At 40.2% G+C, this 27,862-nt stretch overlaps 2 protein-coding genes across 2 annotated transcripts; both read left to right on the top strand.

Moving 5' to 3' along the window:
- The first annotated feature begins 1,915 nt into the window (after positions 1-1,915).
- On the top strand, positions 1,916-12,265 carry LOC103702570 (MLO-like protein 12). Its single transcript, XM_039129594.1, has 14 exons — positions 1,916-2,029; positions 2,865-2,922; positions 3,031-3,176; positions 3,284-3,400; positions 3,709-3,769; positions 9,664-9,752; positions 9,849-9,923; positions 10,043-10,149; positions 10,211-10,260; positions 10,337-10,377; positions 10,462-10,635; positions 11,384-11,419; positions 11,492-11,620; positions 11,731-12,265. Exons 1-14 carry the CDS (start codon positions 1,916-1,918, stop codon positions 12,049-12,051), a joined length of 1,518 nt encoding a protein of 505 aa, XP_038985522.1. The 3' UTR covers positions 12,052-12,265.
- A 14,483-nt stretch (positions 12,266-26,748) lies between these two features.
- Positions 26,749-27,842, top strand: LOC120111725 (MLO protein homolog 1-like). Its single transcript, XM_039129593.1, has 5 exons — positions 26,749-27,013; positions 27,092-27,149; positions 27,380-27,537; positions 27,634-27,750; positions 27,831-27,842. The coding sequence occupies exons 1-5, from the start codon at positions 26,900-26,902 to the stop codon at positions 27,840-27,842; spliced, it is 459 nt and encodes a 152-aa protein (XP_038985521.1). The 5' UTR covers positions 26,749-26,899.
- The last annotated feature ends 20 nt before the right edge of the window (positions 27,843-27,862 follow it).

The raw sequence follows: 27,862 nt of genomic DNA, 5'->3' as shown, positions 1-27,862 counted from the left end.
TTTTTAAAAATATATAAGAAAATGTTTAGCAAAAAAAATATATAAGAAAATCAAAAGTATGAAAATTTTATAAACGACAGTTTTGGTAAACTCATTTATTTAATCTCGTATATTTCCTTCTTTAGTTTTTAAATCAAAGAATAAATATATAAAAATATGTTCCCAAACTGGCACTATGCGGAAAAGCCCACCATATGATCGCTATATTTTTAATAATATTAGCAGCGGTTGGTCAACCGTCAACGTGACGGACGAGACGCAAATTGAAACTTAAAGAGCTCTCGAAAGGATCCAGCTGGACCGTGCTTCGTTTCGATTTAAGAATCTATATTTTTTTAGCAGAAGCAACGGGAACTTTGATAAATAGAACAGCTAGAATTCCAAAGAATTTTGTCGGAAGAAGAACGTGGGAGGATGGTATTATATGAAACATCGGGTAGTGGGATGGCTGTCAGGAATTGGACGAACCCGCTTACTTCTTTTGCAGTGGCCTCACGTTGAAGCCAAATGAGCATCTCTCGCCTGACCACATGCAGTGGCAGGCCAGAAATCATCAAAGGAGGAGATGCAGTGGATTGGTGGAAGCTTATGATAGAGGCTTTTTAACTTGGAGGGTGCTTATATTTCTCTAGAAAGTCAATCCTAACCCAACTTGATCTTTATATTCGCCTTTCTTGGTGCAGCTCAATTCAGCGTAGGGTTGAGGTTATTCCGACCCGATTGAAGTCTAAGCCAAAATTGGGTCGAGTCAAGTTGACAAAGCATCGGGCTTTAGGGTTTAGGATTGGGTTTTACGCACATGGATGGATGATATAGATGCATCACAACATTCTGTGCGGATTAAACTAATATGCACTTTAAACTATTAAGAAATTGTTTCTGATTCATTTTTTTTTAATTCAGCGTGCATCGTATATGTTTGACTTTCTATTGGGTTGCAAGGGGTTGTTGGCTGGGTGCCTCGTGAGCACTATCAGCCCGGCCCTCAAGATAGTGGCCTTTTTCACCTCTCACATTCCAGCCCGGCCCATTTGCATCACCTACCCATGTTTATGAGCAGCCTACCATTAAATGCTCAATCCGTAAAATAAACAAAAGTATCAACCACATGTGGTAAGATAAGATAAAGCTGGCAATTGAACACGAGGTGAAGGGAGAAACTGAACTTTTCCATCGGTTCTTCAAGTCCAGAATTGGTCAGAATGGGCTGCATGGACTGAATACATCCCCCACGTACGTCAATGAATTGGTAACGTAGAATAAAAATAAATATCTGGGTAAAAGAAGCCATGGATATAATTTATAGGTAATTGCAGATTAGAAAAATGACCAGATATTATTATTTATTTATCCAAGAAGAGCTGCTGTCTTGCTAGAGGATTTGCCTTAAAGATTATTGCCTGATATTTATTGGGTTGTTGGAAACAGGTAGCACACGATATTTGAATATCTCTTCAGCACAAACTTGAATTGCATGATATTGCACAGGAAAAACGAATACAACGTTGGCAAATCTCAGTGTAAGCCTGCAATTATCAAAGTCAGACGGTGTGAGATCTTTTTTTTTTTTAAAAAAAGGTAGATATATAGGATGATGGCATAACCCATCGTAAGCACAGACCAAATCCATTGGACAGAGCCATCAGAAAAGTGAAGTCCTCCCTCCTTTTGTTTGCACCTGTGGATCGTTTTGTTTCAAACCAACAAAAAAAGAAAAAAAAGAACACCAATAGATGAAGTCGAACTCTTCTCGGCACTTTCCCTGCGTATTTTTTAATTTTTTAAAGATGGCGACGCCCGCCAACCTGAAATTTTTTTGGATCAATGCACGCCATGGAGCTCACATCTCGTATAAATATCCCCATAACACTACCAATGACAACTATCCGGCTCCAATATCCCATGTAGAGACGTGATGGCGCTTGAAGCTTCTCTTGAATCCACTCCGACTTGGGCTGTCGCTGGCGTTTGCTCCGTTTTGATCTTCATAGCCCTCCTTATAGAACATGCCCTCCATCTACTAACCTCGGTATGCTCTCTCTCTCTCTCTGTCTCTGTGTGTGTGTGTGTGTGTGTGGGTGCAGGGGTGGGGGGGTGTGTATGTGTGCGTGCATGCTCTCGCGCCACACACGCACACACGAATCCATGCTCTTGTGCATATTTTGAATGAAGCCTAGTAATCACACCCGTTGTCCACTTGAAGGAGGTTTTCGAGTGCTTTTTTCTTTTTTCTTTTAGAAAGAATATTGTTAAGGAGGTTTTAAAGTCGAATCAGGTAATTCCTTCGGATGGGTCATCTTGTAGGCTTCTCCAAGAAAACATGTGTATGAACACACATAAGTGTGTCCAAAACAAGACACAAGTGGGTGTGAAATCGACTTGGGACTAAAACTTTAGTGAAACATTGAAATTGAAGTCAAATGAGGGGTTTGATTTTCTTGATTTCTTAGAAGGCAATGCACCGGAAAAAGATGCTTCTTTATCAAGCACTAACCAATAAAAATTGCTGTTTGTTGATCATAATCATTCATCGGATTTAATATAAGGTGTGGCCCTCACCAAGCATATGGTGGAATTTCATCATCCTCTGACCTTTGTATGGATCTCACATGAGTGGAGGGCTGTGACTTGTAGAGCAGCAATAATTAATTGTTGTTTGCACGTGAGCAAGAATACACTGTGCACGTATATCGTTGACTGCAAGAGCCACAAAATCCACACTCATACACTAGGCTATGCATCAGATTTAAGCAGAAATCCGTGCTGCATGTAGATTTCTTTTGTCTATGGACATGCCAAAAAGATTTCACAGATGGAGATGCTGTTGAGCTCTATGTATAACTTTGATTTTGGTGCATGATCAGTTCGTCAGAAGAAGAAAGAGAAAGACTCTTAACCAGGCTATCTATCAGATAAAGGCAGGTTGGTGTTAGAAAGAGCGCAATGTATCGAACTTGCTCATGATATGAGATTCTGCTTCTATCTCACAAATGAAACTAATGGAATATCTTTGCTCTTGTTGAAGTACAGAACTTAGGAACTTGGGGTTCATGTCCTTGTTGCTGACGGTTGCTAAGCAACCCATCTCAAAAATCTGCATACCGAGAAGTTTAGGGGACTCCCTTCTTCCATGCAAAAATGCCCCAGTTGAAGAGATGGATTCTTGTGAAAAAGAGGTGATATCTCAAACTATATGTCGATAATCTTTTTCCCAAGTATAACAGTAGAGAAGAGAGGGAAGAAATTGAGAAAACGAGATTTTAAACATCTGTCCATATGGCAGGGGAAGGTTCCTCTTTTGTCTGCAGAAGCTACCCAACAGCTGCAGGTACTGATCTTTGTGATGGCTGTGCTCCATGTCCTCTGCTGCCTTCTGACTTTGGGACTTGGAGAGGCCAAGGTAATGTTGATACTTTGTTTACAATCATAACTCTGTTATTACTGCGACCTCTTAAGTATTGTACTTAACCTCCAATATGTTTCAAATATTTGAACGCATTAAATAATTTTCAGTAGGAAAAGAATTACAATGGTATGAGCCAGTTGGTATTGCTCAAATAAGACTTAGTATGGTTTGGCTCATATTGACATTTGTTTATGGAAACTGGAAGGAATTATATATTCTGCCCCGGGTTGGGTGTAACCAGCATTTACTAATTTTACTTGTTATACAAGATCGCGATAACTAACAGCTCATCCTTTGCTCAGATGAAGAGATGGGAATCATGGGAGGAAGAGACCCGAACTTTAGAGCATCAGTTATCTCATGGTGAGCCTATGGTTGTTATCCATAAATTTCATATGTTGCACTGAAGCGTACCAAATGGGTATCATGCATGGGTTATTTTCTTCCCTCATTAAGAGCTAACAATGTAAACTTCATAGTTTTCCTCTGATAAATTGATCACAATAGTCGATTAATTCATGGTGCCAAATTGATGTTTTAAAAGGAAATATTGTAATTCATAACGATCAGTTTTACCAAGCAAGTACGAGGTCGATTTAGAGAAGGTCGATGATAAGTTTTCATTTTAGATACCTAGGAATACCAGTAGTGACAAGAAACTGCCCAAAAGTGCTCGACTCTTGCAATGTTAGAGAAGGTTTGATGGTAGATTAGCATCATGCATGGAGAGGCAAATCGTGTCTTATCCACTCTTCCATCTTATTACATGTTAATTACAGTCTATCGAAATGGGTGATTAGAAGATTAGACATGAGGAGAAGGGCATTTCTTTTGGAAGGGTAAGCAACAGGTCAGCGGATTCAGCAATCTTGTAAACGTGCAAAATATCTGAAAGGCAAAGTGAAAAGGAGGCTTGAGGATCGTTAACCTAGCTAGAAGACTTCAATACAGCCATGCCATCTAAATGGGCTTAAAAATAACCTTTGCAATGATGACAAGTTGTGGAGACAATCTGTGCATTCGTTGTTTTATTATTCGAGGAAGAAATTGGAAGAGAGAAATTGGCGCCGCCTTATTGGTTTATCGCAGATATGGAAAGACATTAGTAAGAACCTGCATGCAATTTGGAACTGTGTCAGCTTCAAATTAGGTAGCGGCGCCAACGTGCATTTCTAGGAAGATGAATGGCCGGGGAACTCTACCTTGAAGCTTCTGTTTCCAAATCTTTATGGCAACATTAGCAATGTTAATGTTGTTGGAATGAATATGAACTTTCTTAAGAGTTCCACTCCTATGAAAACAGAAACTTGAGAAATGGATAATTAATTCCTCTGCTAAAAACGATTACAAATGTGAGTATTTATAGAAATATGTAGACATGAATAGGTGCATCTCTTCATGTAGAGTTGCAATGCTTCAATCATAGGTGCATCCCTTCATGTAGAGTTGCAATGCTTCATGAACTGGTACACTACTTCCTGAACAGTCACGATGCTTTAATTTTCAATCTCATTAACTTTTAACACTCCCCCCATAATGAGATTGCCGGATATAATTCCGAGCTTCTCTCTTATCTGAAAAAATCTGTCCCGAGGTAGTGCTTTTGTAAAGATATCTGCAAGTTGTTCTGCTGACTTGCAGTACTTTAGCTTCACTTCATCTTTCTGTACAGCGTCACGAATAAAATGATATTTTAGTTTGATATGCTTGGTGCGCTCATGATGAACTGGATTCTCAGTAATGGCTATTGCTGATCGATTATCACAATGAAGAACAGTAGCTTCAGTTTGTGGTAACCCAATATCAGAAAGCATTCTCCTCATCCATATAGCTTGTGATGCAGCTTTTGCTGCTGCTATATATTCAGCTTCTGCAGAGGATTGAGCAACAACACTCTGCTTCTTTGAAAGCCATGAACAGGCTCCCGAACTTAGCATGAATAAGTGTCCTGATGTGCTTTTTGAATCATCAATGCTTCCCCCCCAATCACTATCTGTGAAACCGAAGAGAGAAGACTGCTCCTTGTTGTTGTAGAAAATTCCAAACTCGAGAGTCCCTTTTAAGTAACGCAGAACTTGTTTAGCTGCTCCATAATGCATATTCCTTGGATTCTGCATATATCGAGAAAGTAAGCTAGTAACAAACATCAAGTCTGGTCTTGTTGCAGTCAAGTAGAGAAGGCTCCCAATAAGTCTTCTATACTGTGTGGCATCTACAAGTAGAGATCCATCTGATTTACTCAGTTTCTTTCCAACTGGTAAAGGAATGTCCACTGGTTTACAATCATGCATGTGAAACTTATTGAGAAGTTTTCTTGCATAACTGGTTTGTGACAGAAAAATTCCTGCGGCTGTCTGATCTATCTCCATGCCAAGAAAATATTTGAGATGTCCAAGATCAGTCATCTCATATTTTGTGTTCATCTCTTCCTTGAATCTTCCAATTTTCTGTTCATTGTTGCCTGTAATAATAAGGTCATCAACATAAACAGCAACCAATATGATAGAATTACCTTCCTCTTTCAAATATAAAGTTGGTTCATTCTCACTTCTTCTGAACTTGTTCTTGAGGAAGTAACTGTCCAACTCAGAATACCAGGCTCGTGGAGCCTGTTTTAGACCGTACAATGCCTTACTTAATTTACAGACTTTCTTTTCTTCTCCAGGAACTTCAAATCCGGGGGGTTGTTGTATGTAGACCTCTTCTTTTATCTCTCCATTCAAAAAGGCTGATTTCACATCCATTTGGTGAACTTGCCAATTTCTTTGAACTGCTGAAGCCAATATAAGTCTCACTGTTTCCAAACGAACAACTGGAGCAAAAGTGTCAGTGTAATCAACTCCAGCCTTTTGTGTAAAACCCCGAGCAACCAATCTGGCTTTATGTCTCTGAATAGTGCCATCTGGATTTAATTTAAGCTTATAAATCCATTTGACACGGATCACTGCTCGATCTTTTGGTTTATCAACCAAAATCCAAGTTTGATTTTTGTTGATCATATTGATCTCTTCTTCCATGGCATGCTGCCAAACTTGCTCCTTCACGGCTTCTTCAAATGTGGCAGGTTCAATCAACATCATTTGACATTGCTCATAAATTTCATGTAGTGATCTGAACTTTCTAGGAGGAGATTTTGAGCTTGAGTCCCTTGTAGATGAGCTAGGAGAACCCGCTGATAAGTCTGCTCTAACAGGGGTTCCTGCAGGAGTTTCAGTAGGTGACCTTGTATAAATATCATCGCCCTCCTGCTCTTCAAAAATTTGTGGCATATACTCTGTTGATGGCCTTGCTGTGTTATTACTCCAGAAGTGATCTTCATCAAAGATCACATCTCGGCTTACCACAACCTTTTTGTTTTCAGGATCAATCAGACGATAGGCCTTAGACTCAACTGAATAACCAACAAACATCATCTTCTTACTTTTTGGATCTAACTTGGTTCTCTTCTCTTTTGGAACCTGCACAAAAGCAACACATCCGAATACCTTTAAGTGCTCCACACTTGGTTTCTGTTTGCTCCAAGCCTCCAAAGGTGTTCTGTCATATATAGCCTTCGTTGGACATCGATTTAGAATGTAAACTGCAGTGTTGACCGCCTCCCCCCAGTAAAGCTTTGGTAATTTAGCTTGATTAAGCATGGAGGAAGCCATTTCAACAATGGTTCTATTTCTTCTCTCTGCTATACCGTTCTGCTGTGGTGAATAAGCAGTTGTCAGTTGCCGCCTTATGCCTTCTTTTTGACAGAATTCATTAAATTCTGTTGATGTAAACTCGCCTCCTCGATCCGATCTTAGAGTCTGAATTTTATATCCACTTTCTGCTTCAACTGCTGCTTTAAAGATCATAAACTTTTGGAAAGCTTTTGACTTCTCCTTAAGTAAATAAACCCAGCATTTTCGAGAAAAATCGTCAATAAAGGTTAAGAAATAGAAATGACCTCCAAGGGAAGGGACTGACATCTTGCCACAAATGTCAGTATGAACTAATTGAAGAGGAGCTTTTGCACGCCATTTTGCTTTGTCAGGAAAAGATGCTCTTGAATGCTTGCCCATAACACAGCTCTCACAAACTTCCTTCAGGTCATCAATATAAGGAAGTCCTTGCACAAAATTTTTCTCCTTCAAAAGCTTTAAAGATTTGTAATTTAGATGGCCAAATCTTCTATGCCATAGCTCGGATTCATTTTCAGTTGCTACTAATCCAGAGTTGTTTGTTACTTGGAAAGGAAAACATCTCTTTTCTGTCATTTGAACAGAAACCAGCAATCTTTGATGCTTGTCATATATCAAGCACTTATCTTGGGCAAAAGAAAGAGAATATCCATTTTGCATGAGTTGTCCCACACTAAGCAAGTCTGCTGCCAAATTAGGAACATATAAGACTTCTCTGATATGCTTGCTTCCTTGCTTGGTTTGAATTTTGATTGTGCCTTTCCCATTTGCTGTTAAGAAAGTCCCATCTCCAATTTGTATTTTTGGCTTGATGGATTCGTCGAGCTCCACAAACAGACTTCTTTTACCACTCATATGATTACTACAGGCACTGTCTAATTGCCATTGTCCTGTAGTTTCTACTTTGGCTGTCATGGCGGCAACAAAGAGAAAGTTTTCTTCCTCTGCTTCTGTCATCTTGGCCTGTTGTCCTTCTCCTCTCTTTTTTCTGCAGTCATGTTCTATGTGACCAAATTTTTGGCAAAACCGACACTGGGGTTTACCCTTGTACCAACAATCCTCAGTTTTATGATTGCTTCTTCTACAAATTTTACAAGTCATCTGCTTGCCTTCTGATGCCGGAGCACTTCTATCTTGTTTTGCGGAGTTCTTTTTCCATGAAGATTCTGGCTTCTTCCCTTTGTTTTGTATTCTTGACGAGAACACACTTTCTACTGATCTGCTTTCTCTTCTAAGTTTTCTTTGCTCATGCATATGCAAAGAATACATGAGTTGTTGAACTGTGAGAGTTGACAGGTCTTTAGTCTCTTCGATCAAGATTACTGAATCATCATAATTTGGAGGAAGACTTACTAGGATCTTCTCCACAATACGTTGTTCAGTAATATTATCTCCTGCGGCCTTAATTTGATTTATGAGCTCAAATGCCCGAGAAAAGAATTCGGACATAGATTCTGTTTCTTTCATCTGTAGCATTTCAAACTCTCTGCGCAAATTTTGTAATCTAAGTGCAGATTGTCTCTCATCTCCTTGGTATTCAAGGCAAAGACGATCCCAGGCTTCCTTTGCTGTAGATGCATACATAATTCGTGGAAAAATTGTGGGAGAAATTCCTGCTTGAATACGAGCCAATGCCCGAGCATCTACCATTCTACTCTTGTCTATTTGCTTCTTTGCTTCTTCTGTGAGTTGCACTCCTTGTTCTGGTTCTTGGAATTTAACCTCCACGGCATTCCACACACCCTCTGCCAACAAAAGAGTTCTCATCTTAATACGCCAGAACTCATAGTTTTCTCCATTGAAAATTGGATAGAGAGTATTTAATGAGTTTGATGTCGACAGCTTCTCCATTGTAGATGAAAATCCGGGCTCTGATACCACTTTGTTGGAATGAATATGAACTTTCTTAAGAGTTCCACTCCTATGAAAACAGAAACTTGAGAAATGGATAATTAATTCCTCTGCTAAAAACGATTACAAATGTGAGTATTTATAGAAATATGTAGACATGAATAGGTGCATCTCTTCATGTAGAGTTGCAATGCTTCAATCATAGGTGCATCCCTTCATGTAGAGTTGCAATGCTTCATGAACTGGTACACTACTTAATTTTCAATCTCATTAACTTTTAACAAATGTCACAGTGGCATCTAAGTAGAGATGGCGAGATCATAAATGGCAGTTGCATATTGTCAGACCCTAGCAGCAGATGGAGGAGAAAGAGTTTAATGAGCTAAGAGCTTATTGGTCGGGCTGCTTGTGTCCTGGAAAGGATGCTGGAAGTCGCACAACATTGTATTGCTTGATCTTAACAGGCTTTTCATTTGCTAATGTCGTTGCTGACTGTAGCAGCTAGTGTGAGAACTTGTATGCTTAATTTTTTTAATAAACAAGGGGGGGCCTCAAAAATTATACGGTTGATTTCAAAATACCTCCATGACTATTTCATTCATACGAAAATATTTCCCCAGATATTTTTTTTTGATTAAAAGGGAAGCTAAGCGGCTATCCGAATTTTTATTTAGAAGATGAGAAGAAAATATTTTCTTGATTTATCAGTAAGATACTTGAATGCATGTTATGCAGATCCTCGAAGGTTCAAGCTTGCGAGGCAAACATCATTCGGGAAGCGGCATCTGAAGTTCTGGAGCAATCACCACTTGCTTCTTTGGCTCGTTAGTTGGATTATAACCTTACAGTTATCTCTCGACATAAAGGATCTGACTAGGATTGCTTAACAGTAATATTCATGCTGCTTTCTATATTTTCAGGCTTGCTTCAGAAGACAGTTCACCGATTCAGTCTCGAGAGCTGACTACTTTGCTCTACGTCAGGGCTTCCTTAGGGTAAGACATAGGTACAAATCAAAGTAGACATGCTAGAGTTTCCTCAGGGAAAAAAAAGTAGTCTGCAAAAATTCGCACCTAATTATTGGTAATGAATACTTTTTATTTTGGACTTCTAGCTTCATCTTACTCAGAACTGCAATTTTGATTTCCACAAATTTCTTCAAAGATCTCTCGATCAAGACTTTGTGACGGCAGTCAGAATCAGGTATCCATCCAAGAAAACATATTCATCTAAAAATAATCCTAATTCATTTGCTTAATGCACATATTCTTATTGGTTGCAGTGATTGGGTCTGGGCATATGTTATCTTGATCATATTTTTCAGTGCTCATGGTAAGACAATTTTGTAATAGATGTAACAAGGCAGGCTTGAGTAATACCCTCTCTCATGTTTGTCCTTTTTATTCAGGATTTTACAACCATTACTGGCTGCCCTTGATCCCCTTGGTGGTAAGAACATTAACTTTAGTCCATGATAGTCTTCAGGAAGAAACAAAAATAATTGAGGACAGAAAATTTATGTTCTTATTGCAGGTGCTATTGGGTATTGGAACCAAGCTAGAGGTCATCATAACCAGAATGTGTTTAGAAGGCAAAGAACAGGCAACTGTTGTTCCAGGGACTGTTGGCGTCGAGCCCAAAAATGACTTATTCTGGTTTGGAAAACCTCAATTGCTTCTGCATGCGATCCAATTTATTCTTGTTCAGGTATTTCTTTCTGCACATCAAAAGTTTTTTCATTTATCATCTCAGTCCGACGATGCATTATTTTTCTGAAACCTTTTTACTTTTTTTTTTTTTTAAGCAACGAGACTAGTTGATTTCCTCAACAGAAATTGCAAGTAAAGAAGTTTCAGTTGTTTTTTCCAAGAAATAAACTACCTTAAAGCTTTTACTTAGCATTATTCTGTTTAGTAATCTATTATGAGATTAGCCCCTCAGTACAAGCTACCTATTTTAAACCCTGAAATACAGTTTTCAAGTAACGAAAAGATGTAGCCAACTGGAAATATGATGGACTGTTTAAATAAAACATAAGCAACCCACTGGACTTGGGCAATGCTCAAGAAAGCGTTTCTTATGTTAGCCAGTTTGAAGGTTGGTGTCACAAACTAAGACTGGAGAATGTTTGAGTCAACTCTTTTCCTTACAACTCAAAAAGCAAAAAAAAAAGTGAACTCTTTTCATTTGCCACTTAGGCGGGTAGATATGTTGGATATGCGTCCAGTTTTAGCAAATAATATCAGATTTGGCTCATTCTTAAAAAATAAATAAATTGAAAACCTCAATATATTTTAAAAAAATTCTTGCACATCAAACCAAAGTAGTAGTTTATTGAGACCATGAGCTCTATAGCCTCTGCTATAAAATTAAGATAAAATAACAGTCATTCTGCAAATATTTACATATTGTGCAACAGCAGTGTTTTGATCAGATAGTTTTTTTGGCATTGCAGAACTCTTTTCAGCTTGCATTCTTCGCTTGGACATGGGTGAGCATATGGAGGTGTTCTTTAGTTCATGCATATTTGTTGGAACACCGTGCTAATATTCTTGCCATGCAGTACAAATTCGGGCTCCGATCTTGCTTCCACAAAGAAACAGCGGACATCGTCCTGAGTTTTGGAATCGGCATCGTCGTTCAGTTCTTGTGTGCTTATGTTACGTTACCTCTATATGCATTGGTCACCCAGGTAAAATCATTCACAAATGTTTATCTTACACAAAATTATCCTTGGTACCTACCTTGATCACATTTGTTTCTCCCCACTACTTGTTTAATGCTTGCTTATCCTTGGATCAGATGGGTTCATCAATGAGAAAGACCATATTCACAGACACAGTCGTTCAGGGTTTGAGGAATTGGCATGAATTAGCTAAGAAAAATCTTTCGATGAAGACATCCATACCTTCGAGTTCTTCGTTGCAGCCCTTACCATGTCCCCAGAAATCAGGTGTCTCACAATTTAAGTATCCATCAGGAAGGAGGGAACTATTGGAGATCCAGAGAGTTGCAGAAGAGATGATTGAGTGCTGTGTTAACAATGTGCCATACGATGGTGAGATTTCTTTCAGGATGTGGAGGAAGCAAGAAGTGATTTCTCGACAAGGAGAGCGTCACTGACAATGTTATGAGTTTGGTATTAACGATGTAGAGAATTCTATTAATTCAGCCAATATTTTTTCATTGTTTTCAACAGATGCAATAAATTCTTAAAAGAGAAGACTCGTGCAATGGAATTTCTCTTGTGAATATCTCCACATGACAGCTTAGAATCTGTGCCTGGCCTATTGTGGACTTCTTTTGTATATTTCGAAAAAAAAGGGTATAAAATTGAGATAAATCACTTCCCCTGCAGAGCTAGCGTGGTATATGACTAAATGAGCTTTGGCAAGATTTGTCAATCCAGTTGCAAAGAATTATTAAAATAGTGGACCTATACAAAATTGTGGCAGGCAATTAAATAGTTGATCGTGAAAAAGAAATCCATGCAAATAGCTCCTCACCATATCTCCAAAAAAAAATTTGCATGGTTTAACTACGACATGCATTAGCTCGCACTTGCTCCAGTGGTCATATCCTTTTCTTTAGCAACCAAAGATCATGAATACAAATCTTGGATGGTATATCCTTAAGAATCTGGGCTTAGATAATTATAGTGCGGGTGGGTCTTCCTTTCCTTTCTATCAAGAACAATTGACACTTAATTGCATAGATTTAATATGAAAATAAAGGCCTAACAATAGAGAATTATTGAGATAGGGGTCAATGAGCACTTCCTTTTTTTCTTTTTTCCTTTCTATGAAAATAGGACCAGTTAAGCTACAGGCCTAGATGGCACCACCATTTTATCAGCTTTGTAGCCCCGCTTAGTAGTAACTCAAACTTGTTTCTTGTTATATGTCCATTTGTAATTCAAATTTTAATTTGAATCAGTGTAACTCCTTTCAAATATGTAAAATTAGGTGAAGCCTGCAACTACGAGATTAGTGCAAGAAGCAAATTAATGGAGATTTGTCTGGACTAAATGTAGACCAATTTAACTCATGCCGTTTTATGCCGTGGCAAGCATAAGCTGGTTTTTGCTCTACCAAAACATTTCAAGAATGAAATTGAGTCCAAGATCACCCTTGATCTGCCCTAGCACGATATCCCACGTAGGAAACTGTGAGGACCCGTGCGGGCGTGTGTTTAGTCCCACATCGGTTATTCGTTGGGTAGATCTTGGGTACTTATATAGGATCAAGGAACCCAAACAATACCTTCCGGCTAGCCATTTTGGGTGAGGTCCTGGGTTGTTACAAATGGTATCAGAGTGGACCGGGCCCATAACTTATGTGGACTAGGGAACACTGCAGCACGGATCCATTGGGGTTGACCACGGAAAGATCGTGGTGTTTGTGATTAGATTTGAATGGATTTGAACCCTTAGCCTGACGAGGACGTCAGGGCTTGAACGGGGGGAGTATGTGAGGACCCGTGCGGGCATGTGTTTAGTCCCACATCGGTTATTCGCTGGGTAGATCTTGGGTACTTATACAGGATCAAGGAACCCAAACAATACCTTCCGGCTAGCCATTTTGGGTGAGGTACTGGGTTGTTACAAATGGTGACAGATTTATTGGTATCAGAGCATAGGTTAAAGATCACTAGAGACATTAAAACAAAATCATAATAAATATAATAATAAATAATAATAATTAAAAAAAAAACTTAGGAATATAGGGACACATGTGAAGAAATGAGAGTGGGGTAGAAAATCTTATGGGTGGGTGGATCTAACACTAATGATGTGTTATTCGTGAAAAAAAAAACTTAGGAATATAGGGACACATGTGAAGAAATGATAGTGGGGTAGAAAATTTTACGGTGGATGGATCTAACCCTGAGTTGTGTTGTTTGTGTATGTATCAGCATGCCGCCCCGCCGTGCACGTGTGGCACCTCGCCGCCTGATCGAGACTATCGGGAGTGATCCAGCCACTTCTCATCCGATTGAGAGAGTCCAGGAGGACAAGACTGATCAGACAGTACTGGATGGACCAGATCATGGCCAGGAGAGCAGGATCCAGGTGATGGAGCTGATCAGAGAGGTTGTTGGGTTAGTTCGGCAGCAGAGGGGACCACAGCAGCTATTTCCCTCTGCTAGTTCTTCAGATCAGGGGAGGAGTATAGCAGAGTTCAGGAAGTTGGCTCCTCCGGCCTTCAAGGGAACTACCGATCCCCAAGAGGCCGAATGTTGGATAGATGAGATGGAGAAGGCCTTCAGGGCCATGGGTTGTACTGAGGAGGAGAAGATCAGATTTGCCACCTATATGCTTCAGGACCGGGCTCATCATTGATGGGAGTCTGTAGAGAGGACCATGATGCAGGATGCAGGATATGTGACCTGGTCGGCATTTCGCATGGCCTTCTACTCCAAGTATTTCCCTTCCAGTCGTATCAGGGAGCTGGAGAGGGAGTTTCTGAGCCTCTCTCAGGGGAGTATGATTGTGGAGGACTATGAGGCTGAGTTTGATCGGTTGTCCCATTTTGCACCATCTCTTGTCCAAGATCCTAAATATAGGATGAGTAGATTTGAGGAAGGACTGAGGCCTCGCCTGCGTCAGGGTTTAGCTGCTGTTCACTCGACTGATTATGATGACCTAGTTGACAGAGCTAAAAATATGGAGATCATCTGGAAGGAGACACAGAATGCTTAGAAAGAGAAGTCGAAGAGGACCAGGGACTTTGATTCTGACGGTGAGCGGCATCTGCGCCGACCTATGCAGTTCCGTCCAGGAGCAGGGCAGCGAGTTCCACATGGGAGGACTGCACCGAATCGCAGGGGGATATCAGGAGTGTGCTTCAGGTGTGGTCAGACTGGACATAGAGCTGTTGAGTGTCTTCAGACACGGCCTGGTATTGGGGCATGCTTCAGGTGTGGTCAGCAGGGCCACCGGATAGCTGAGTGCCCTCAAACTCAGACTGTTTCTGGAGTTTGTTTCGAGTGTGCTCAGCCGGGTCACAGGATTTCCAGTTGTCCTCGTACTAGATCTGCGCAGAGGCCACCGAGTTCTGTAGCTCCTCAACGACAGACTTCCTTCACTCTAGTACAGGCTACCCAGTCAGCTGTCCACAGGCAGCAAAGGGGAGGAGGGTCTCGTACCCAGGGACGAGTTTATGCGCTGACTCAGCAGGATGCTCAGGCATCCAACACTGTAGTGACAGGTACACTGTTGGTATCTTCCACTTATGCTTATGTGTTATTTGATTCTGGTGCTACGCATTCTTTTATCTCATCTTCATATGTGCATAAGTGCGATTTACACTACTCTTCCTTAGAGAGGGAATTATGCATTAGTACTCCAGCTGGGGGTACGATGACAGTTAGTCAGATCTGCATTTTCTGTCCAATATTAGTTGAGGGTAGAGATTTGAGAGCTAATTTGATTGTTATGAATCTGCATGATTTTGATGTAATCTTGGGTATGGATTGGTTGGCTGCATACCACGCTACCATAGACTATTTTCTGAAGAGGGTGACCTTCCGGATCTCGGGTATTGATGAGTTCAGATTTATGGGTGATGACTGGGATGTCTCTTCTCAGGTAGTGTCTGCTATGCAGGGCATAAGATCTCTTAGAAAGGAGTTTCCCATCTTTATGGCCGCAATTGCAGATTCTGAGCAGTCTGAACAGAGAATTGAGGATATACCAGTAGTCAGGGAGTACCCTGATGTCTTTCCTGATGATTTGCCTAGCTTACCTCCTAATAGAGATGTTGAGTTTGTTATTGATTTAATCCCTGGTACTGCACCTTTGTCTAAAGCTCCTTATAGAATGGCCCCTGCTGAACTAAAGGAGCTGAAGGACCAATTACAGGAGCTATTGGATCTGGATTTCATTCGACCTAGTGTCTCTCCTTGGGGTGCCCCAGTATTATTTGTAAGGAAGAAAGATGGTAGTATGAGACTGTGTATTGATTACCGGGAAATCAATAAGGTGACTATTAAGAATAGATATCCTCTGCCCCGAATTGATGATTTATTTGACCAGCTTCAGGGTGCTCAGGTATTTTCCAAAATTGATCTTCGATCTGGATATCATCAGCTGAGAATAAAGGAGTCTGACATAGCCAAGACTGCTTTCCGTACCAGGTATGGACACTATAAGTTCCTTGTGATGCCTTTTGGTTTGACTAATGCTCCAGCAGCATTTATCGACCTGATGAACAGAGTGTTTAAGCCTTTTCTGGATAAATTTGTGATAGTATTTATTGATGATATTCTGATATATTCAAGGAGTCAGGCAGAGCATGAGCATCACTTGAAGATTGTTTTGGATACTCTGAGGCAGAATCAGTTGTATGGTAAATTAAAAAAATGTGAATTTTGGCTGGACAGGGTGATGTTTTTGGGGCATGTTATCTCTAAGGAAAGAATTACGGTTAACCCAAAGAAGATTGAAGCTGTGGTTGATTGGAGCAGACCGAGTAATGTGTCTGAGATTCGCAGCTTCCTTGGACTAGCCGGTTATTACAGAAGGTTTGTGGAGGACTTCTCTAGTATTGCTGGACCCTTGACTCGACTCACTCGCAAAGGAGTGAAGTTTGAATGGTCGGATCAGTGTGAGAAAAGCTTCAAGAAATTGAAACACCGTCTAGTATCAGCACCTATTCTGACCCTACCAGTTACTAGTACTGATTTTACCATTTACAGTGATGCTTCCAAGAATGGTTTGGGTTGTGTGCTAATGCAAAATGGGAAAGTTATTGCTTATGCCTCACGACAGCTCAAGCCCTATGAAGAGAATTATCCCACTCATGATCTTGAGCTTGCAGTTGTGGTTTTTGCCTTAAAGATCTGGAGACATTATCTTTATGGAGAGACTTGTCAGGTATTCACTGATCATAAAAGTTTGAAATATCTCTTCACTCAGAAGGAGCTGAACATGAGACAAAGAAGGTGGCTGGAATTGCTGAAGGATTATGATTTATCTATACATTATCATCCTGGGAAGGCAAATATAGTAGCAGATGCTCTAAGTAGAAAATCTTCAGGAAATGTTGCAGCCTTGATTACTACTCAGAGAAATATCCTGGAAGATCTGAGGAGAGCAGAAATAGAGGTATATCTGCAGGATGCTACCCTGAAGTTGGCAAACTTGCGGGTCCAGCCTACACTCATTGACAGAATTAAGGCAGCGCAAGTGGATGACTCTCGGCTCCAGAAGATCAAGAAAGACATTGAGTTTGGATCTCAGTCTGATTTTCATATACATGAGGATGGCTCATTGAGGTTCATTAGCAGAGTTTGTGTACCAGATGATCCTAGTCTGAAGAAGGAAATTATGGAGGAGGCTCACAGTACGGGATATATAGTGCATCCTGGTAGTACAAAAATGTATAGGGATCTGAAAGTTGTGTTCTGATGGAACAATATGAAGAGAGAGATTGCCCAGTTTGTATCTCAATGCTTAACTTGTCAGCAAGTTAAGATTGAGCATCAGAGACTAGCTGGTATGCTTCAGCCCCTGCCGTTCCCAGAGTGGAAGTGGGAGCATATTACTATGGATTTTGTGTCAGGGCTACCTCGTACCCTCAGAGGTAATGATTCAGTCTGGGTGATTGTAGACAGATTGACCAAATCAGCACATTTTCTAGCATTTAAGACTGGGATGACACTAGAGAGATTTGCAGAGTTGTACATTGAGCAGATCGTACGGCTACATGGAGTTCCGATATCTATAGTGTCTGACAGATACTCCCGATTTGTGGCTCATTTCTGGGGCAGTTTGCACAAAGCTTTGGGAACCACTCTTAGCTTCAGTACAGCTTTTCATCTACAGATAGATGGGCAGTCCGAGAGGACCATTCAGATTCTAAAGGATATGCTGAGAGCCTATTCTATTGATATGAGGAGTTCTTGGGATCATCATTTGTCGTTGGTAGAGTTTGCTTATAACAATAGCTACCAGGCAAGTATTCAGATGGCTCCTTATGAGGCGTTGTATGGTAGGAAGTGTAGATCACCTATCTGTTGGGATGATGTGGGGGAGAGGAAGATTCTGGGTTCAGAGATTATTCAGCAGATAGTGGAGAAGGTTCAGCTGATCAGAGAACGACTTCGGGCAGCTCAAAGCAGACAGAAGAGTTATGCTGATATCAGGAGGCGGGATCTGGAATTCCAAATCGGAGATCATGTTTTTCTCAGAGTGTCCCCTTCTAAAGGGGTAATGCGATTTGGAGTTCGGGGTAAGATCAGCCCGAGATATGTGGGACCATTCGAGATTCTCGAGAAAGTTGGAGCTGTTGCTTATAAGCTAGCACTTCCACCTGCTTTATCGGGGGTTCATTCTGTTTTCCATGTCTCTATGTTGAGGAGGTACATTGCTGATCCTAGTCATGTGATTGAAGTGGCACCTTTGCAGCTCCGCGTAGATCTTTCTTATGTTGAGCAGCCTATCCGTATAATGGATAGGAAGGACCAAGTTTTGAGGAGGCGCACGATTCCTTATGTAAAGGTGCAGTGGAGCAATCACAGTGAGAGAGAAGCTACTTGGGAGCTGGAGGAGGAGATGAGAGAGAAGTTTCCCGCCTTGTTCTCGGATTGAGGTATGTTTTAATTTCGAGGACGAAATTTCTTTTTAGTTGGTTAGAGTGTGAAGACCTGAATTGGGCCCGTCCTAGGGCCCAACAAACTGAAGTCGGCAAGGGGTGCTGACTTCAGTTGGGTCATCGTGGGGGTGACCACGATGACCACGCCGGCCGAACGGCCAGCGAAACTACCGCACCACCCCCCTCTTCCCTCTCCCTCTCTCTCTCTCTCTCCCTCTCTCTCTTCTCTGAGAGCCCCATCCCAGCCCCATCCCTTCCCCACCTCTCTAAAAATTTGAGTTTTCCCCTCATCTTTTTCCCTCTTTGTGAGAGAATCGCCGGAGCCCCGTCACCGCCGAAGCCGCCAACGTTGCCGGGGATCCGCTCGTCGACGACCGGAGGTGAGAAAGACAATCCATTCATTACTTTTTATGGATCTAAGGGGGAGAGAAATGAGGGATGCCAACCAGTTTTCATTCCCCTGTTTCGGAGGATTTTTTTTTTATGGGATTCGACCGGCCGACGGTGACCGGCCGGGGTCAATCCGGCCGAAACGAGTTCGGCCGGAGGTGGGCGAACGGGGGCCGGGCTTCCCAGCCCCGGTCCCTCTCTTTCCTCCCTTTCTTCCTCTCCTTCTTCTCTTCTTCTTCTCGTCCACGCCGCTTGTGACAGTGGCGTGGCCGACGGCGGCTGGCCGAGCGCCGCCGCCGAGGGCCACGGTCGACTGCCGAGGGCCGACCGGAACCACCAGCCACCCTCCCTTCTTCCTTTCCTCCCCTTCTTCTTCTTTTTCTTCTTCTTCTTTCTTCTTCTCTTCCTCTTTCTTCTTCTCTTCCTTCTTCTTCTTCTTCTTTATTCGTCCTGGGTTTTTCCTTGCTTTGAAATCCGTGCCTTAATTGGGAACCAGACTTTGAACCGGGTCTAAACTGTGAACCGATTCCACCTATTCCGTGAATGGGGTTGATCCAAGTTTGAGTGAATGGGTTTTGATTAGGGTCTAAATCTGAGTCAAGAATTTGGGTTGGAGAATCTGTGTTGGGCTGAGTTGAACCTAATTGGATCTGTGGGCTGGGTTGGTTTGGGCCCGAGATCTGATCTGGATCTGTAATCTGGTTTGGTTCAATTGGGCCTAATCTGTGTTGGGCCACAATTGGTTTTGAGTTTAAAGGATTCTGATTTTTGGAATTTAGTTTACTTATTCTTAGGGTCTATGCTTGATTTTGGGGACCCATTCTTGGATCTTTGAACTTAGGAGTTTAAGGGGTTGGAATTAGTTCAAATTATGTTTCTTAATTAATTAAATAATTAATATTTATGTTTAATCAGGGGTTCGTGATATCTGTGGCAGGAATTTTTAAGCGAGCCCAGGTAGGTGACCTATTGCTTTAAAGTAGAATTTTAACATGTATCTTGCATATGTTGATGTTATGATTTATTATTGGCATTATGTGTTAGAATTAGAATTAAGTATTTAATTTCATAAACTGTTAATTTATTATTGGCATTATGTGTTAGAATTAGAGATTAATATTTAATTTCATAAACTGTTATGTACTTTACTATTGGGAGTATGATCATGACTTGATTTGGAAAGTTGATTATTGATTTTTTTTAAAATCCGCGTGACTATAGTCTAGGCCCCGCCAATGGGATGATACGTTGACTCTGTCGACTTGTACCGAGTAACTAGTTCCGACACCGCGACCACCGGTGATAGAATAGTGGCGGCACAGGGGTGCGTTTTGCTCTTCGGAGCGGCTCGGTGGAGCGTGAGTTTGGCACCAGGGGGTGCGGCACAGTGGTGCGTTGGCTCAGTGGAGCGGCTCTTCGGAGAGTTGTATTGGCACTTTGGTGTAACCATGCCACTGGGTGATGTGGCCGTAGTCATGCGGTTGAGTTATTTTGAGTCTCGGATCGGGTTTACGGATTATCGTGTGGATTTTTGGATTCATGAGTTTAGTTGCTTTTTATATGCATCACGACATGTTATATGACGACTTTATTGCATGATGTTGCCTACTGAGCTGTTAGCTCACTCCTATTATTTATATTTTTGCAGGTGATGACATATGATTATAGGGATTACGGGATGGAGTGATCATGATGTATTTAGCTAGTAGATATGGACTTTCTTTTGACTTATGTATATATATGGACATTTGATATGAAAACTGGAATTTATCTTTAATTAGTTATTGATGGTTGATCTGATTTATCTGCCTTGCGTGCCTGCGAGGTCCGCCCTGCAGGTGCGCGGCGTCTGCTCGCGCCCCGGGCTCCGGGTTCGGGGCATGACAGAAACGGAAGAACAGGTATTGTTTTGTCTTCCTGCTTGTCCACACCTCCAGATCTACGAATTCATCATCTGAGGTTCTACGAATTAATTAGTCCACTTGGGACTCATTAAGAAATTAGAGAGCACGTCTCCTGGATGGCTAACATCCTCGGTCAAACTACATTAATTACAGATCCTTTTGGAAAAATAAATGCTTTCCTGGTCTTTAAGAAAGTTGAGTTCTAATTGCTGAAACATGGGTAGACTAGAAGGCACCTCATCTTTAGGTCATAATATTTTTTGATACTAAGGGAGGCAAATGCGCTACCTAAGACTTTATTAAAAGAATTGATAATTATAGAGGGGATGAGTTATAGAAAATAGAGAGTATGTCAGATCAAAACTGTAGGTATCAGTTGTAACTAAACAAACCTATGAGAAAGCAAAAAAGATAGCCACATGTTACCTATGTATAAGTTAAAACAGAAATAAAAAGAAAGAACTGTGTCATCTTTTGAAGAGCAGACCAGCCAGCCACTTTAGCGAAACCAAGCCGATCTTTCTGATTGCAGAGTATAGATCAATCCTTAAACAAACGCATTTAAAAATATAGAAGAATACTTTTGATGCCCTCAAGTTTAATTTTTTTTCACATGCCCCCCTCCTTTCAAAATTTCCAATTGAATCCCTTACCTTAGTTTTTGTTTTTTTTGATACAATAGGATACAGCCGGATCATGAAGCAATCAAGGAGGCAATGGGCTAGCTCCCCCGTGCATTGCTGGAACTATAGGTCAACATCCATAATTTTTGCTGATTGAACATGGATCAAAACAGTAGAAGAGAGGCATGGCCATGATCAAAATTTAGATCTATTGTGCCCTTTGATTTCTTGATGCTTTCTAGAGAAAGGGAAGAAGGAGAAACAGAAATTGAAAGGAAAGAAAGGGAAGAGAATAGAACTATAGAAATAGAAGAATAATTTTTATTAGCATTAAGGGATTCTCCTATATTATCGGTGTTAAGAGGCTGAGAGCACCATACAATAAGAGGATGGATTGCAAAATTTTGAATGCTGAGACACTATACAAGAGACTTGAGAGGACCAAGAGGTATTTTTTTCTCAAAATATAAATATACTTATTATGCTTTTCTTTGATCTTGGAGTCACTACTCTAACAAATGGGAATCAGGCAAAGCCGATACGATGCATGTAAGAGACAGGACTGATGGTGTCGTTTTATTGTAATTAAAGACCTCTTTTTGAGTGTGTTTAGATGCTCGCACAAGTTACTTTTGAAGTATTTTTTATATGATTGATGTTAAAAAGTTTAGAAGGATTTTTTTTTTTCAATTGAGGAGATCTTGGATGATAAAATTTTCAAAAAAATCAAAACGATCGTCATCATTTTTCACATAAAATATGAAGTTCCTAATTTTTTTAGATTATGCAACCGTTATGCTTCTCTGTTTGTTCTCCTCTTCTTTTTTGTCGCTTCCTACTCACCTAAACTTGGACGGTGCATAATATCTGTAATATAAACAGTAATCATGGAAATCGAAAAAGCTCTTAATATTTATTTTCAACTAATTAATGCTCATATATATTTATATATTTATATGAGTATATATGATATTTATTTATACTTGCCACAGAGAGAGAGATGAATAGATGGACATATCTAGAAATAAAAAAAGATATTTATCATTGAGCTTAGTAAATCAAGATAATGATCTTAGAACTAGACTACTGATTGCTCTATGAAAATTGGGAAGGGGTAAATCCATCACAAATTAAATGAGGGTGGGACTCAAATTCATTTGCTTGGTACCAACCCTAAAGTTGGTTGAACTATAATCTATTTCTGTATTCTATCCTATCAATATCTTGCTTGTCATGATGCGCTAAAAGCTTCATCTTTATGGTCTAAAATAGAACATTATTAAGATCAGCATCACGATCGAGTTAGTTAATATCTCCTCCAACAACCCAAAGTTGTTTAATGTCAAAGCAAAAGGAAAGTTTCGGATCATATGAATTGCATCAATTTCCTCCTGTCACACGGGATGAGTAATTTTTTTGTTTCATTACAAAAGAAAAAGACATTGCATGAGTAACCAAGCCAATAAAAAATGGAGAACTATTATAGTATTCAAACCTCGAGAAGAAAGTAAGGGGTCGATGGCGATTGTCAACTGCCTCGTTCCCGCGGTGCCAAAAGATGGCTCCTGTCCAACGTTTCACGTATATGGCAACTAGTTATAAAATAACTCATGGTCAATAAATAAACATGATCTACGCAAGTTGGATCTGGCAAAAAATCAAACCATGCTTTAGTTACGTTTAATGGACGTTGACTTACGTTTTGCAGGTGGCAAGTTGGAATACAAACATGGCGGTGCGCTGAAATGACTCTTAACATTTGGTCACTTGTTTTACATAATTAATAAGTTAACTATTTTAATTGTGGTCGCCTATCTTGGACGCTGGGCCTACGAAGAAGGTCTACGTATCCCATACAAGAGGATCGCTATTCTCAAAGATGGGATGGAGATGGGTTCTTTTTTTATTTGTTTGTGCATGTGGAGAATTTCCCCGTATCATTTCATTTGTCAATGGAAGGAGGTGACCATTTTGCTCAAGAAAAACAGTCTCCTAATAGAACTTGAAATCCATCTTTATCCAGCTAGCAAAAGTTTGTTATTATTTACAGCACAAGCGAACCTGACGCACGCTAATCGCACCCAAATCCACAACAAGATCCGACTTAAACCGAGCCTGTCCAAGTCGAATGCCTGTGCTCATCTTGAGCTTGCTAGCGACGATTTCGTTTTAAAGTAAGATAGCATTTTTTAAGCAGTTGATATTGGACTAAATCAAAGTAGTGCCTTGTTAATGGCTTTAATTTTATCCGTCTTAATCTATAGCGATCAACATCTACCTGTTATTCACTTATTCTCCACCCTCCAAGGTTTCTAGTCGAAACCTGCCTCTTTCATAGTTCCTGCAGTCTCTCGCCTCTCTCTCAATCCCGTGGTCTTTTGCCTCTCTCTAAATCTTGCGGCCTCAATTCCCTTGCCTCTCTCTTAATCCCGTGGTCTCTTGCCTCTCTCTCAATCTTACAGTCTCAGTCCCATGGTCTCCAACCTATAGAATTTCCTCTCTCTTGCTCTTCGCCTTTTATGCTGCGAGAAAATATGAGGATCCGTATGGACGTGTGTTTAGTTTCACATCGCTTATTCATCAAATAAATTTTGGGTATTTATCAATAAATCTACATAATAACTTTCAGCTAGCCATTTTGAGTTTTGGATTGTTATAAATAATATCAGATGAGGCTTATCCTCACTTAAGTTCTGTCAATCACTTATTGTACTATGAAAAAAATAAAATTACTAAGGGTCATTTGACTTTTCAAATATTAGTATTTTTAGTTTATACACTTTTTTACGCTAACGGAATGAAAACATGTGGCATCGCTGGTTCATTAATATTAGAACACGTAATAACGCAACGTAGGACGGCAAATGGCGTGGCGTTGGTCATGGATAGAGATGAATGAATCCGGAAGTATGATCCTTTCCGCCGCCTGGAAGTGGATGAGATAAATTGATCGGGACTTCCCCAGTTGACGGACAAAAATCTACGTAAAATTCGATTCACCGTGTTCGACCTAAACAAAAATTGCCATCGAACTTAAACGCTAACACAGCCGTACCAGTTGTGACATCTGACAGTGCACCAACTTTGGAAGCGTGAGGGTGGCTCACATACAGCGTACGGAATCCTTTTCGTACGTGTCCGGCTGCACGTCATTCTTTTCGATTTCATCCAATCAAATATGACTTTTATTGCCACAACTTATTTTTAATTATATGAGCGTCTGGACTTGAATGCACCTCTAAATGGTATAGCTTTCATTTGCTCGTCATATCTCTGACTTCGTCGACAGGTACATGACTTCGTGACTCGTAGTTCGTTCCGCTCGCTTCTCCATCTGATGCATATCACAGCAAGAAAAACAGGTTACGTTTCGCCTTTTAATAAAACTCAGGTGAATAAATAACAATTACTCGATAGTAACATAATCCGTAAAATATAATAATCTTTTTGCTATCATATTTTCAGGTCATGGCTTTGAATATCTAGAAGGTTATCAATTTATGCTTTAACTCTTTGCAAGACGCATATTATATAGAAAAAAGAAGCTAGCTTTGATTGGGAAATAAATACCAGACTGCGAATGTGCACGCAACCTATAAAGATATTACAAACAATAATTGCGGTGGCCATGCTTTTCGAAATAAGTATTTATAGCTATTGTCTATATGCACTAAGTGACTCGGCATGTAACGTTCTAAATGTGATGCTTCGTTCACCACTGACCTTCACTAGGTCAAATATGGAGTTCAGCGCCACGCTCAAGATGATCAATTGCGGAGTCACATAATTATGAAATGCTAAGTGATTTCCTATAGAAATTAATGAATAGATTAACATGTCTAGCTAGTTTCTTTCTTTCTTTTTTTTTGTGAGTAAAATATCCTTAGTTAATAAGCTCTATTGCGCTTTTTCATTTTAAAACAGGCCTAACTCAAACCTCATTTAGAGCTTGATTTGTAGATGAGCAAAGTCTAGACATTGGGCTCACAAGAATGATAGAAGCTTAATATCGGCTTGATAACATAGTTGTTCTAGCCCGGTTAGTTCGAAAATAATCCATGCTTGAATATATATAGTCAAACTCAACTCAAGTTTGGGCAACTTTTTTATGTAATAAGCAATTTGTTAATTTCTCTAGTCAAAAGATGCTACTTTTACCTCCATGAATTGCTTTAGATAATTATATTTGTATAAGGTACATAGATCATTCCACCCATATATCAATACGACCTTTTTTAGCAATTCTTGGTGGTTAATTTTGACCAACATTTTTTTTTTTGATACAATAATGATACAGGATAAATTAACTAAAATTATCCAATCCAAATATCTAAGAAAATCGATGGGATTAAAAAGTCACTTAGAAAAGGTAATTCTAAAACTCAGTGCTGCAATCATTGTTTTAAGAAAAAGAAAAGATGCCTGCATGTACTATAATTACCTAGCTCCTGCTGCTTGAATATGCACCATCAATCCAAGATTTATATCCAAAACTTTTGGTTGCTAAGCAAGCGACCTTTGGTTGCTAATTAAGCAAGCGGCCTTTGTCTATTAGGACAAGCCTTGATTCATGATTACGGAAATAGAACTATACATATACTTATAATATATGTACATATGCACGTATATATAAGTCCACATATCTAGAGATATTTTTGATCAAAATATAATTTTTTTCCTATCCACACACAACAAATGAAAGCTGACCAACCAGCAGGCGGCTTCATGCACTATATTTGTGCAAATGTCTAAGCTTGCCAATCCATCATCCAAGATGTCTCAATATTTTTCTCTCGTCAGTATCATCATTTCGCGATAGCAAGATTATTTCAAGAAGACCCTTGCAGCATCAAGTACCTATCGAGCATCCGGTCAATGAGCTTGGATCAGCTAGTTGGGACATCTCTCCTCAGTGCCTGCGTTGGAAAGGTTTAGCTCAAACCCAAACAAAAGCATTCTCACCATTGTTCAGAAAATTCAAGCTTGCATCCAGATAACGATTTCTTGGTCCAACTAGGAGGCAGTCAAGCCTTGTCCAACTACTCCCAAATTTGTACTTCCCAACACCTTGCGGTACGGAAGAAGTTTCCCTGCTCAACTTGTTTATTTTTCCCTTCTCTTAGAAAATGGTTCGCTTCTCAATAAAATAACAGTGTAAATTATTTTTAACCATATTTGGCTCTATGATGTCAAAGAAGGACGGCTTTCCCACCATCACCACGTATGCTATAGGCCCTCGGTTAGGGCCCTCACCTTTATATATTACACCCTTCAGAGTTCAGATCAGACTCGTCTGACCACTTCCAAAGCTTTGGCCTTCGCATGCATCTTAAGAGCTAGCTAGGTAGCTTCCAGGGAGAGAGAGCACAAAGAATTCCACGTTGCGAGCCTTCAGATCCTGATAAAACTAGCTACACCAACTATATCCGAGCCCATAATACCGTAGGATACTGATATCATGGAATCGGAAGCTTCTCTGGAATCCACTCCTACTTGGGCTGTAGCTGGCGTTTGTGCTGTTTTGATTCTTATAGCTCTCCTCCTTGAACATGCCCTCCATCTGCTAACTCTGGTTATATTTTCACCGTCTCTCTCTCATATGCAAAATAATGCATGAATGTCTAATATAAATGTTGGTTTATTCGTTTAGTTACTTGAGAGGAGAAAAAGGAAGACAATCAATCAGGCTCTCTACCATATAAAAGCAGGTGCGCGAGGAGTTTGATCTATTTCTTTAGGTCACAACATTGTTTTTTTTGGCGGATCAAAATATTAAGGCTTTGCTTTAGTCATCTATTATCTTCTGATCTAGGATTATCATTTATTTTGAAAGGTGTCTTCTTTTTTTTTAAAAAAAAAGGGAGAGAAAAACTCTTCTTCACAGTGTTATGAAGTTAATACCTTCAATAGTTCTCAAGGTTTTGTTGGTGTTGTGTAGAACTGAGGGATTTTGGATTCATGTCCTTGTTGCTGACTGTTGCCCAGCAACCAATTTCAAAGATCTGTATACCGAGAAGCCTAGCGAACTCCCTTCTTCCATGTAAAGATGCTGAGCCCCCAGGCACTTTCACTGAGGAGGAATCATGCCAAAAGGAGGTCAGAACCAAGCAATTTTTTACAGAATGGATGTTTTTTTAAAATTTTTTTAAGAGATTTGATCCATTAGGATTAAAACTTTCATCTTTTGGGCAGGGGAAGGTGTCTCTTGTATCCTCGCAAGGTGTTCTACAGCTGCAGATGTTGATCATTGCGCTGGCTGTGTTCCATATCCTATCGTGCCTTCTTACCTTCGGTCTTGGGGATGTTAAGGCATGTCTACCCATTTCCCTAATGTTTTAGGTGATCACAGTTGTTTATGGTTATATGTTTCTGCTACCTTCTATTGTTAGCTTAATCCTTAAGTCTTTTCAGCATTGACAAT

The sequence above is a fragment of the Phoenix dactylifera genome, chromosome 8 (assembly GCF_009389715.1).
Source record: "Phoenix dactylifera cultivar Barhee BC4 chromosome 8, palm_55x_up_171113_PBpolish2nd_filt_p, whole genome shotgun sequence".
Classification (NCBI taxonomy): domain Eukaryota; kingdom Viridiplantae; phylum Streptophyta; class Magnoliopsida; order Arecales; family Arecaceae; genus Phoenix; species Phoenix dactylifera.
This window is presented reverse-complemented; position numbering and strand designations above follow the sequence as displayed.

Bases quoted from the DNA above. Each gene is read 5' to 3' on its own strand.
- LOC120111725 (XM_039129593.1), top strand. From the start codon at position 26,900: ATGGAATCGGAAGCTTCTCTGGAATCCACTCCTACTTGGGCTGTAGCT. The intron at 27,014-27,091 runs GTTATATTTTCA...TTATTCGTTTAG, and splicing joins CCCTCCATCTGCTAACTCTG to TTACTTGAGAGGAGAAAAAG. The intron at 27,150-27,379 runs GTGCGCGAGGAG...GGTGTTGTGTAG, and splicing joins TCTCTACCATATAAAAGCAG to AACTGAGGGATTTTGGATTC.
- LOC103702570 (XM_039129594.1), top strand. From the start codon at position 1,916: ATGGCGCTTGAAGCTTCTCTTGAATCCACTCCGACTTGGGCTGTCGCT. The intron at 9,753-9,848 runs GTTAGTTGGATT...CTATATTTTCAG, and splicing joins ACCACTTGCTTCTTTGGCTC to GCTTGCTTCAGAAGACAGTT. The intron at 10,150-10,210 runs ATATTCATCTAA...TATTGGTTGCAG, and splicing joins AGGTATCCATCCAAGAAAAC to TGATTGGGTCTGGGCATATG.